The 12,561-nt window shown below is 56.4% G+C and overlaps 3 protein-coding genes across 3 annotated transcripts; 1 reads left to right on the top strand and 2 right to left on the bottom strand.

Annotated features, from left to right (window-relative positions):
* Positions 1 to 2,427: 2,427 nt before the first annotated feature.
* CHGG_04765 (uncharacterized protein) lies at positions 2,428 to 4,921 on the bottom strand (the record flags this gene model as incomplete). The annotated part of the gene is made up of 5 exons (XM_001223978.1): positions 2,428 to 3,473; positions 3,539 to 3,647; positions 3,703 to 4,637; positions 4,750 to 4,787; positions 4,869 to 4,921. The coding sequence occupies 5 exons, from the start codon at positions 4,919 to 4,921 to the stop codon at positions 2,428 to 2,430; spliced, it is 2,181 nt and encodes a 726-aa protein (XP_001223979.1).
* A 313-nt stretch (positions 4,922 to 5,234) lies between these two features.
* Positions 5,235 to 7,179, top strand: CHGG_04764 (uncharacterized protein; the record flags this gene model as incomplete). The annotated part of the gene is made up of 3 exons (XM_001223977.1): positions 5,235 to 5,274; positions 5,585 to 5,747; positions 5,862 to 7,179. 3 exons carry the CDS (start codon positions 5,235 to 5,237, stop codon positions 7,177 to 7,179), a joined length of 1,521 nt encoding a protein of 506 aa, XP_001223978.1.
* Positions 7,180 to 7,500: 321 nt separating this feature from the next.
* CHGG_04763 (uncharacterized protein) lies at positions 7,501 to 12,176 on the bottom strand (the record flags this gene model as incomplete). The annotated part of the gene is made up of 4 exons (XM_001223976.1): positions 7,501 to 7,924; positions 8,038 to 8,869; positions 8,926 to 11,819; positions 11,872 to 12,176. 4 exons carry the CDS (start codon positions 12,174 to 12,176, stop codon positions 7,501 to 7,503), a joined length of 4,455 nt encoding a protein of 1,484 aa, XP_001223977.1.
* Between the last annotated feature and the right edge of the window lie 385 nt (positions 12,177 to 12,561).

The following is a 12,561-nucleotide window of genomic DNA, read 5'->3' as shown; positions in this document are numbered from 1 at the left end:
ATGTGTTCTTGACGAGTTCGATAGCTTTCTTGACCATATCCCGATCCATCTGGAACGTCAGCTTATCCAGCACATCCGTGTAACTGTAAAATTCCACCGCGTATCTGTCCTTCTCCTGTGCGGCCCGATCCATTGGCGGTGTCTCCTCAGCCACGGCGGCGGCAAACCACCAAATGAGCTTGACCCGGCCTTCACCCAGACGACGGATTTGCAGGGTGAACGGCTCGCAAACGTCAGTGTGAAGCCGGACCCGATCATCCACCCACTCAGTCCCAACCGCTGGCGGGGCACGAGTGTGCATGTCCAGGGGAAGAAGGCGGCAGGCATAACCCGTTTCTTCGGTGACCTCGCGCAGGGCTGCCGCCTGGCGGCCTTCGCCGCAGTTGCGTCGCCCCTTGGCCAGAACATACTCGTCACGCTCTAAGAGACGAAGCACGCAGATTTCCCGAGAAGAGAGACGGAACAAAACTGCGCCGGCACTCTCGACGAATTCTTCCGAGGTGTACTGCTCGGATTCGGACCGAGATTTGGCCATGAATAATAAAGGCTTTCAATCATCAATCACCAACCAAAAAAAAAAAAAAAAAAAAGAGAGAGAGAGAGAAGAAGAAAGAAGAAGAAGAAAAAAGAAGAAAGAAGAGGTACTAATGCTATAAGCCGCGGATTACTCACCTTGGTGTTCCTCGACGTGTTTGAAGTAGGTAGTGCACGTGTCAGACCCAGGTTATTCCTGATAAAGTGGCTTGGAAAAAAAGCTAAAATGATGTTACCAACCATGTTACACAGGGACTACAGAGAAGCAGAGATTATGGGAGAAAGAAGCAGAAAAATTACATCAACGTATTGTGTATTGTAATTTACCGTCAATTGGATGACAACCCGCATCCAGGGGTGTCTCGGCACCCATTACACCGACCAGCCCGAGTTGCAACTTGGACTTACTACTCGTTGACTCGCCTTATTTCTCACCGTTGGGATGACGTGCCAACTAAGCTATTAACGAGGATAGAACGGGAGAATTTGATAATAAAAAGAATGTGACGAACCTACTTCAGGACCCTGTCCTGTTAGGGTTCAGCTTCGGTTGAAGGTAATCTCTCAAGGGTGCTGAGGTTCGGTGCAGCCTAAAGGTGCACAACAAAGACTTGTCTCAACAGTAGGCTTCCGAGCTTGTAGCGAACTGTAGCTGTGATTGCTAACTGGAGAACTCCCAGAGCTCTCCAGAACGAGTGACTATATACTAGCTAAACCATCAAGTACCTTGTACTTGATCTCAGTGATCTTTGTTGCCCTCATCACAGATCAAGGGGATAAGTCGGTGCCCTGTGTCCCGTTCAGTGATCTCCCAGAGATCACTGCGGGTCACTTGCACCTTGTTTCTATTGGTTAGTACTGTCGTCTAACTGATTGGTCCAGGGCACTGCCAGCATGCCCCGCCGGTCGCCTGCATGCGGCCATAATCGTGACAGTTCTTGGATGTTCGAAGGAAGTGTTACTGGTTTGTCGTCCCGATTCCACTGCGCAAACACACCAGCTTTATAGATCAGACGCAGGCTACGCTTGGTCCAGTCCTTATGGTTACAAAGGATCGTCCAGACGATCGGTACAAGCGGCTGGGGATCTCCGCGTAGATCGTATGTGACCCTGACACATGTCACTCAATTGCTACGTGTACGAAGGACACCTGGCTGGCCCCTTTCCTGTGATCACACTCGTCGTCGGCATGGAGATCAGCGATGGCTGGTGAGCTCAACAAGGTTGGCCCGATCGCGATCTTTGGGACCCCAGCTGTCGATTTTGGCTGCAAGCGGGATTTAGCTTGAATGGGAAGAGCTGAAAGGGATAGTTTGTGTCTCGTCCAGGTCTACACTAGTGATCAATTCGCCGGCCTTGAGCTGCGAGCGGCGTCTCGATGTCCGCCAAGGTACTCGAGCGCCTCCCAGAAGTCAAGGAAGAGCGCCAGGCGGTCAAGAACAAGATGTCCAGAACCTGACAGCAAGCTGGAGACGGTATCATAGCCTTGGCATCTGGGCAGGGTAGGCCCAGCGCAGAGACGTCGCGCAGGGAAAATGGACCACCTTTCGTGCTAAGGAAGGGGGGATTCGGACGGTTCTCTGCCAACGGAACACCAAAGGAAACTTTGTGATTTCCGAAGAGCCGACCACCTGTCCTCTCCAAAGCTTAAGGTTTATTCGCAGCCGTCTACACAGCCCGTCAGCATGTAAACGGATAACCCAGCATCACGGCATTCTTACCTCAGCAATCAAGGCCCTCCCAACCTGGATTGTCTCACCAGCCCCTCGCTGGCGCTGCCAAAAGCTGCTCACGATGTTAGTCACGCCCACGTCCTCTTCGATTTCAAACCCTGGGAAAAGAAGAAAGATAAAATAAAAAGGAAAAGAAAAAAAAAAAAAAGGAAAAAAAGACTCACAGTTGTTCCGGCCTGCCTTCCCCCACCACCGAAAGCCTCCTCGCCTCCTCCTCCAACACCGCCCTCGTAATCTTCTCCCCACCACTGACTCCCGGCCCAGCCGTCTCGGCACCACTCACATCCCACTCGACCATCTTCTCCAGCAGGCGCTTGCGGATAGCATAGCGCTCGGAGCGCTCCTTCTGCAGGCCGGGGGAGTCGAGCTTGCGGACGACGCCGCGGACGACGAGCTGGACGAGCAGGTACAGGTGCTCGGCAAAGAGCACAGCCAGCAGGAGGGCCCAGGCGCGGATGTCCCAGGGGGAGCCACTGGGAAAAGCGGTGCCGTTCTTGAAGAGGAAGACGAGCGCGGCGCTGGTCAGGCTGCCTAGCCACGACAGGAAGCCCAGCGCGTCGAGCCAGGGGCCGATCGAGTCGGCGCGCCAGGGGATCGGCCGCTGGCAGTTGGTCGCGATCTTCATGGCGTCGGACCGGGCTTCGACCCAGTTGTTGACGAGGAAGGAGCAGGCGGTCAAGGGCCACACGACGGAGAAGAGGGAGAGGTACCCGAACTGTACCACCATCTCGCGGTAATCGATGGTCACATCGTATTCGTCTAGCTCGGCTTCCTCGCGCGCCCGCTCTAGGAACTCAGCCTCCTCGGGCTCGTCGGGGCGCCGCGGTTGGTTTGTGGTGGCCTTTCCCCCTGCGGCGGCGGCGGCGGCGTTCTTCTCCGAGAGCTCGGATTGCACGCGCTCTACCGTGCGGAAGATCTTGCGCTTCGCGTACGGGACAATGAACTCGGTGGCGAGGTTAACCACTTGCGCCGTGACGGTCAGGTAAATGACTTGCTTGGTGAGCCGGTTGGGGTTGATCTCCCACTCCTTGGTTGGCAGGGGCTGCCCTTCCGCGGTGAAGCGCTGCACTGTGAGCTGGAACACGTCGAGGTAGGGCACCAGGATCTTGCCGAACGGCACGTAGATAAAGGCCGTTAGGAAGATGGGTAGGTACGAGGTGATGAAGTTGATGACGAAGATCTTTTGGACAAAGGATGCTTGGTGGGCTAGGGAGAACGGGGGGTTAGCGAATGGGTTGTTCGATAGTCAAAACGGCATGCAAAACACATACCATCGTGAGTCCGGTAGTTCTCAAACTCAGTCAAATTTTGAGCTAGGCGGGTGAGCAGCGTGGTGAGGGTGGGGTTGAGGATGGTGAGGAGGATGGTTGGCAGGAAGGCCTGTCACAGGTCAGCAGCAGCGTCTTTTGGCGCAGAGAAAAGCCGCTCAACTCACCAGATACTGCTTAAACGGCCCGTTGTAAACCTCGTTGATGAAGATCTCAATGGAAAAGCAGCTGACGATCAGCCCGCCCAGCACCACGACACACGCCAGAGCGAACGGTCCCTGCAGCAACTGCCTCGCCAGCCGTTTGAAGGGCGAGTACACCTTGACCACCTCCCCCGTGACGGAGTCGATACCCTCTCGTTCAAACTTGAACTGCGACCGTGGCAGCTGGATCCTGCCGACGCCCCTGACCCCCCACTGCACAGCCAAATCCACCTCCTTCATCTTCCAATGCTCAAAGAACACCACGGCCCACAAACAATTCACCACGGCATAAACCCACGAGAAGGGGCCTAGCAACAGCCAAGCCGCAAAGCCAAGCGCAGCAGGGAACACCAAAAACAAGAAATACGACTGCAGAAACGCAAAATAAAAAGCAACGCGCTCGCCAAACCGGTCGCGAATACTGCCGATGTCGGTCTCATCCAGATAGTACTTACGACTCCAGGCGGAGATCCAGGCACGGTTGAAGGCGCGGTCGTGCAGCGGAAAGATGCTGGCGACAAAGCGCCACTGGCCGCGCTTGGGCGTGATCCCCGCGCCACCCTCGTTGCGCGGCCGCGTGATCAGCTCGTAGGCGAGCCGCAGCCGCTCGGCCTCCGTCACGGGCTCCTCCTCGGCGAAGTAGCGGTTGATGGCATCGGTTTTGTTGTCGGGAGAGGTGTTGTTGCTGTCGGAGGGGGCGGGGGCAGAGGGCCGCACGCCAAAGAGCCAGTCCTGGACGCGGGCGCGGTAGATTTGGGACTTGAGGAGGGAAGGGGACGCGAGCTTGACGAAGACTAGAAGGGAGGATGCCGTGCGGCCCGGACGGACTTCGGTTGCGAAGCCTACCGCCGAGAGGGCCTCGATGAGTTGGGTGAAGGTGGCTTCTGCTTCGGCGGATTCTGGTGGAAGGGGGGTGGGTTAGTGATGTTGGTGTAGTGCAGGGAGGGTTGGTCGGGATAGGGGGGCGGGGGTATGGTGGGTTATGGTGATTGCGAGAGGGCGAGTAGCAACCTTTTGCGGGGATATCATAAGCAATCACATAGTCGACGCTGGGTATCAATTAATTTAGTATTATTTATCGTCGAACCGTCAAAACGAAGAAGAAGGTGTATTCAGGTAGCTAAACTCACTTGAAATTGCCGTGCGACTGCTTGTCCCTGACCGGGCTCTGAGGGGCGGCCATGGCGGGCAGCTTGGGATTGATTGACGCTGTAAGTTCAGAAAGCCACTGAACACATACAGGTCAAAAATTGGAGGTTGTGGTGATTTAACTGTCACGGTTGGTAAGGTGGTAGCCGTGGTGTTCTTTCATGAAAAAGCGGAACGACGTCACGATCGATGCCGCCATGTCACCTTGCAGGGGCTAGCTCAGGCCCAAGCTGAATCAACTAAACCCAGTTCGGACGAGTTTCAGCTGAAGTGCGTTCGGGCAGATTGCAATAGGGTTAGGGTACACCACAGCCGAGACCACCCGGTTACCCCTTTTTCGAATCCACATGGGAAGACAGATTCCGGACTCCATATCGGTAATACCAGGTATGTCAGTACGTTACCGTTGGATTTAGACCGGATATTGTCAAAAATAACTTACAGCGGACTTTCTTTCACCCCGCAACACCAATCATTATCATCACGACCATCCCCTTTTTTTATTACTTTTTTATTTTGTAAACTGCAACTCAAACTTACCGTAGTTGTAAAAATTAAGTTTCTTACACCAAAACTGTCAAGATGGATGCCCAGGAGTTCCGGGAAGCCGCAAACGCAACCATTGATGAGAGCAAGTCCTACCCTCACAACTGAAACTCAAACTCACTCATGAATTAACTTTTTTTCTCTGTTCCAGTCATCACCTATTTCGATACCCTCGGCTCCCGCAATGTAGTCTCCACGGTCGAGCCCGGATATCTGCGCCAGCTGCTCCCGGACGAAGCGCCACGGGAAGGTGAGCCGTGGGCCGCCATCCACAAGGACATGGAAGCCAAGATCATGCCCGGCATCACCCACTGGTATGTCCACACAAGGAACAACATCCGCACCATTCCCCCTCCCCATCCCTCCCTTCCCACACCCACCCACAAAAACCCAATCCCCAACCTAACCTCCCCCCCCCCCTTCACTAGGAACCACCCAGGCTTCCACGCCTTTTTCCCCTGCGCCAGCTCGTACCCCTCCCTCCTCGGCGAGCTCTACTCGGCCGCCCTAACCACCGCCGCTTTCAACTGGATCTGCTCGCCCGCCGTCACCGAGCTCGAGACCATCGTGCTCGACTGGCTGGCCAAGACCCTCGGCCTGCCCGCCTGCTACCTGTCCACCGGCCCCACCCGCGGCGGCGGCGTCATCCAGGGCTCCGCCAGCGAGGCGGTCCTGACGGCCATGGTCGCGGCGCGCGATAAGTATCTGCGCGAGACGGTGCCGCCCCCTGGTGGTGGTGAGGGGTCGGTGTCGGAGGAGGAGTATGAGGAGCGGGTGATGGTCAAGAAGTCGCGCATGGTTGCGCTGGCTACCACGCTGACGCACTCGAGCGCGAAGAAGGCCGCGCTGATTTTGGGCTGCCGGTTCCGTGCCATCCGCGTGCGGGAGGAGGATGGCTATGCGCTCACGCGTGAGGGCCTGGCCGTGGCGCTGGCGGAGTGCCGCGCGCAGGGGCTGGAGCCCTTCTTTTTGGCCGCCACGCTGGGCACCACCGATGTGTGCTCCGTGGATGACTTTGAGGGGATTAGTGCCGCGCTGGCCGAGCATGTCCCGCCCGGTGCGCCCGGCGAGGTGTGGGTGCATGTGGATGCGGCGTATGCCGGGGCCGCGTTGGTGTGTCCTGAGGTTCAGGAGTCGACGCGCATCGCGCTGGTCAGTCGGTTTCATAGCTTTGATATGAACATGCACAAGTGGCTGCTGGTGAATTTCGATGCCAGCTGCTTCTTTGTGAGGAACAGAGAGTGGCTGGTGCAGGCCCTGAGCGTCAACCAGGCCGTGTACGGGAACAAGGCGTCGGATGGTGGGTTGGTGACCGACTACAGGGAGTGGCAGATCCCGTTGGGGAGGCGGTTCCGGAGCTTGAAGATCTGGTTCGTGCTCCGGTCGTATGGTATCAAGGGGTTGCAGGAGCACATTCGGCGGACCATGAAGATGGGCGAGGACTTTGCCGGGGGGCTCAGGGGCAGGTCTGATCTATTTGAGATTGTATCAGGGCCGAGTTTTGCCTTGACCGTATTCCGGTTGGCGGCCAAGTCTGAGGGCGCATCGCTCGAGGATAGGAATGCACAGACGAGGGCGCTGTATGAAAAGGTGAATGCGACGGGAAAGATGTGGCTTACAAGCACCGAACTCGACGGCCGTTTCGCGATCCGGCTCATGACGGCGGTGAGGACGACCGAGACGGAGCACATCCAAACGGCGGTTAAGACATTGGTTGAGATCGCCGAGGAGGTGCTCAGGGGGTGATGATGGGTCTAAGAACTGTGTATAGCATACGTGATAGACTAGATATACCCAACGACTAGACGCCACGCGCTCTTCTTAACTTCTGATATAACTTCCCAAGCAACCGCCGCAGACATTCATCACACTACAATCAACCAGGCAACGACCAGATACACCATCACCGATCGTGTAAACCCCCTTTATGAGAACAGCAACAAACAATATGCAAATTACAAGGCAGTGCAGCGCTATCTATCTCTTCGCCAACCCAAACACCCGGAAATGCTACAGCCATACTTCACCTCGCTCATTACACCCGACGAGCACCACCAAAACCCCACTTTAGATACTGGCCCTCCTCGGCGCCATCGTCCGCCTCAACCCCTTCTTGCCACCCATCTCCTCCCCAATCGGCAACACGCCGCCCCTCTCCCTCAACTTAGCCAAAAACTCCTGCCCATACTTATACCCCACGCCATAGATCTCCATAAACTTCCCAAAGTCCAACGTCCCATACTCCTCGATCGGCGGGCGCATATAAATACACCCCGGCAGGGTCTTCGCGCGCTCGAGGGCGTCGACGCTGCTGACGTAGGCGAGGCGGGCCTGGATCTCGGCGAGGGTGGGCGGGTTGGCGACCGAGGAGAAGGGGTTCCAGCGGTTGAAGAAGGCCCACATGCCCGAGAGCGAGTCGCCGAAAGGCCTGCGGGGTGTTGTCGTCGAGGGCGCCGACGTCGACGGCGAAGATGACGTCGGACCCAAGTGACTTCATGTGTGACACGGTCAGGTTGGTCCACGTAGCCGCCGTCGAGCAACATGCTGCCCTCGTCGCACAGCGGCAAAAGCAGGCCCGCGAGTGACATGGACGCCCGCACGTACCACCACGCGTAGCCGCTGGTGTGGAACTCGGCCCGCGACTTGGAGATGTTGGTCGTGTTGCAGTAGTAGTCGAGCCAGAAGTCCTCGATCTGCGTGTTGCCAAAGGCCTTGAAGATGCCGCGGTTGAATTCGTGGCCCGTCGTGTACGACGCCGACGGGTACGTCAGGTCAAGCGCGAACCGCCACATGCTGGCCATGCGGCCCGAGAACTTCTTGGCCGCGTTGACGATGGGGACAAAGTCGGCGTGCCGCGCGTACAGGGCTCCGATGAAGGCGCCGATCGATGTACCGCCCACAATGTCTATGGGGATGCCGGCCTCTTGCATGGCACGTATGATACCGATCTGCGCGATACCCCTCGCACCGCCACCACCAAGGACAAGGCCTACGGATTTCCCGCAGAGCCGCCGGGCCAGACGGTGGAAATCGCCTTTGAACGGCGCGTCTGGAGAATAGAATGGGCTGTGTCGTACTTTCCTAGATGTATACTTCTGAATCTCAGCCTGTAAAATTTGCACTCTTTCTCTCAGCGTCGGACCGCTAGGTTTTGCGGGCGGATGGATTGGAACTGCGTTGGGACTGTAGGTCATCTGCACGTGGAAGTGGCCACCGTTGATCCAGACCCGGTTCTTCAGCCATTTTCTGGTCAAACCCGAGTTGGAGTAGCGTTCCTGATGGAGAAGAACCAAAATCTTCCTCGCCGTCGACTTCATGCCAAGCATGAAGCGTTCATACTCTCCAATTTCCGGGGAGCCATCAGCCAAGCCGACCATGAGGACGCAGTCAGCCTGGGCGACGCACGTCTGCGTCCACGGGGCATTAACGTTGGTGTCTGCATGCAAATTAGCGGTTGAGCATCGTATGAGATACAATACCAGAAACACTTACCCGCAACGTAGATGACGAGCCCGTACTTCTCCTCCAGGTCGGCAAGATACTGTGACAACTTGAGTTTGCCCATTCTGTTAAATGCGTGCTTCCCAAGATGATTCAGAACAGCCGCGCTATTTAGCGACGTGGCGCCGTTGGGGGCCCCAACTTCGGTCAGCGCGCTCAGCAGCCTGTTGCTAAACTCGACCACGGGCACGCCCGCCGAAACCGGCAAGACGGCAACAGTCCTCAAGTTGAGCGTGGTGGAGCTCTTGTTGATCGAACTTCTGCCAGACGAGTCCTTGATTCCCAGCATCGTCGACGGGTCGTCAATCAGCGCTCTCATGCGTGAGGCGATGATCTTGGAGATCTTGATCGTGATGTTGGGGTGTTCCTGGGCCAGACTGTTGAACAGAGTACGGGGGAACTTGACAAGTTCCGTATCCCGGATGGCATGCAAGGTACCGGAACGAGAAGTTTCGGTTAAGACCTCAAGTTCTCCGATGCTCTCGCCTTGACCATACTCGGCCTTAACGTTCATCCCGCCGTCTTTCCTGTCCTCAACTAACCTCAGGCGGCCATTCAGCACAATGTATATGGCTTCGCTCTCGTCTCCCTCGTGGAAGATGACCTGGCCGGCATTGACTTGGAGCCACTCCAAAGCGAAGTCGATGTGCAGAATCAAGCGGGGGAGCAGGTTCGTGAGCCGCTTCGCCATGGTAAGGAGCACGATGGGATACCGGTCGACGATTCTCTCGATCGACGTGAGTGGGAGGAAACCGACATAGACATCCGTCTTTGCAACGACTTCAATGAACGACCGGTACGACGAGATGGTCCCAACGTAACCGGCGAGCCCGCCGGGCTTGATCAAGGCTACGCTCCGGCGGTTGGGCTTGGATTTGATCTCAGCATCATCGACCTTGTTTCCTGAGCGCATGGATTCTGCAAATGGTTGTGGCGAGCGCTGCGGAGAGCGGATCGACTGGGCGCTATCCATCGCATGCAGTGATGTCCTACTCGTAGGGTGAACAACATCAGATGCTGCGGCATCCTCCTGAGTACAGATATCCAGAAAGCCGTCAACGACATAGTATAGACCTGGGTTTCTCTCACCCTGCTCTACCAACACAGATCCCTTCGGGAAAAAGACGATCTCCATCTCGTCTCTCATCTCCTGCGCCAGAAACTGAGGGTTCGGGGACGCAGGCAGAGATAGCCCCGCGGACGTGATGGATTCCGTGTCTCCATCGGCCGATCCGTCGAGTCCGTCCATAAATCCGAAGGCGTGATTTGTGTAGAGGGCCTTTTGTCGCCGCTGATCAAAGGATATGAGCCGGGGAGAGGCTTGGTTGGAGTCTGCGTCTTTATTTGAGCCTCCGCTACCGGTCAGGCCGATGGATCTGAACATGCACTCCAGAATCGACTCCCGGAACAGGTTATCTTCGTCCAGCGTCTCCCTCTTTTCGAGCGCTACATGGATGCTCCTCGGAGTCACGAACGGGTCGAAGGTGCGCTGGGCCAGCGGGGAGACCGCCTCCCTCTCTACGTCGAGATGCGGTGAAGGTCCATCGGTGAAAGCCACGCTCTGCGCCCTGTTGCCACCGCCTCTTGACTGCTGCAAATGTGTGACAAGGTCTCCAGCGTTGGGGATGGCGAGAGACGAGCCCGACATTGATGAGATATTGCGCTGCTTGGAGAAGGCCTGCAAAGCTGCCTCTTTCCGAAGGGTTGCTGTTGAGCGGCGCCTACGGCCAGCACGAGCATTGTGAAGCGCTATCCCTTTGCTGACATCATCCTCCTCCCCCATCCTCTCCACCTCTCGTTTGAACTTCTCCTTCAGTCTATCCAGCGCATCCCCCCGGAGATGGTTGGGAAGTTGTTGCGTAGTGTATTTGAGCATCTGGCGCTCAATCTGGAGGACCTCGTTGGTCAGCCCAAGGTAATTGTATGCAGTTGCGAGTGTGACTCTTTGGAACCTGGACAGAATGACGTGGACAATGTGTGCCGTAGCCTTCGGGTATATTTTTATCAGGCGTCGGAAAGCACTGGCGGGAATGATGGCGACAGTTGTGTCGACCGTTGCCCTCGCGATGATATCCGGATGGGCCGAGGTGGTGTTGCTCCTCTTAGGGACTGGCCTTTGAGGTTTGGAGAAACCAGTGCCGTCGAGTGAGATGGGCGGAACATGGGGCAGACCACGGTCGAGCTGCCCGGGTAGATTATTCGCCGAACTTGATGCGGACGCATCCATTTGAGGGGTATTCGGGACAGAATCCATTCTGACACGGGATTTCCGAAAGTCTGCGCTCGCAGGATAGTTGGGGAAGAGACCACTGTGGGTGGTGGTGCCGGGTTCCGAGTTGTCTTCGTCGGCGTGCCGCAGTGGCACGTCCTCAGTGAAGAGCGACATGATGGAGAACAAAGATGACATGGGCGCGCCGTTCCGGACCTCGGTCAATAGTTGGTACCGTTGCTGCCCCGGCGCGGGATGCTCGTCATCGCTCGAGGGGGCCTCGCTGTTGGGGCTGAAATAGGGGCCGTGAGGGTAGCGGCGGTTGTAACTGGACGACTTCACAAATATCTCGACCAGACCATCCACGACAAGACAGAATCCCTTCTCTTCCTCGAGGTTGAACGACTCGCCGGCGATTAGCTTCCGGGTCTGCATGCTGCGGGTCAGCTCGTGGAAGACGGGCCGCTCAAGGTAGCCGAAGATTTTGATGGCGCTGAGAAACTCGTCGAAGTAGTTTGACAAGCCTGATTTGATGCCCTCCTCGTGCGTATCCGGGAAGAGATCGACGTCCGGCTCCTTGCGCTGTGGCTCGGGGGGCAACCGTGAGTACATGTTGAGGTAGCGGTACCTCACCACCCAGCTGATGGCGCCTATCATGGCCGCAACGATGAGCATCCTAGGCTATGTTAGAACGCAGTGCAGTACCTGAATACTTGAGCTTGACTTACAGAGTAGTCGCGTTCATGGTGACGGTGAGGCTCGTTGAAAAGAGGGTATACAACAAGGTAGGGACCGAAATAGTGGCCAGTTTGATGGCATAGTAGAGCACCATTGACACGAACTGGAGGAGCCAGAGAACGACTCTCGCAAACAAGCCGAGCCAGGAGGAAGAGCCATGGGCGTTGGCAACATCGCTTGCGGCAGCTACAGCCGAGGATAGCGGATTGGGATGTCGGTCTCCGGTCCCTGTCACTGCCGTCACTGCTGTCGCTGACGTGACCGCCGCTCGGGCGGTCGAGTTTACTACATCCATCACCGCGTGTATTTAATCTCGAAGCCGGTCGATATCATGGGCGCGAGAGTAAACTTGTTTTTTTTTTTTGCGATGTGGTGATTTGCGTTTGTTTTGCACTGCGATGATTGCGCTGTCGACTGGAACCCGTCTGTTTGGTCTGTTTGGCCTGTTTCTCGATTTTCGGGTCTTCTCTGCGCTGTGTTGAACTAGGCGAGTGACCTGGAAAATAAGAGATGGCTCGGCGCAAAAACTAGGAATTTATGTCGCGTATAATATGTACTTGACCAGGCATGGCATCCCTTGCCCTCCTGATAGATTCCAGATTTGTCAAGAGGCTTCCGTGAGACAGGGCCCGGCCGATGCCGAGAGCTCCCTTGCAAGGTGCAAAAGAACCGATAGACCG

This window comes from Chaetomium globosum, genomic scaffold (genome assembly GCF_000143365.1).
Source record: "Chaetomium globosum CBS 148.51 scaffold_4 genomic scaffold, whole genome shotgun sequence".
Taxonomy (NCBI): Eukaryota; Fungi; Ascomycota; class Sordariomycetes; order Sordariales; family Chaetomiaceae; genus Chaetomium; species Chaetomium globosum.
This window is presented reverse-complemented; position numbering and strand designations above follow the sequence as displayed.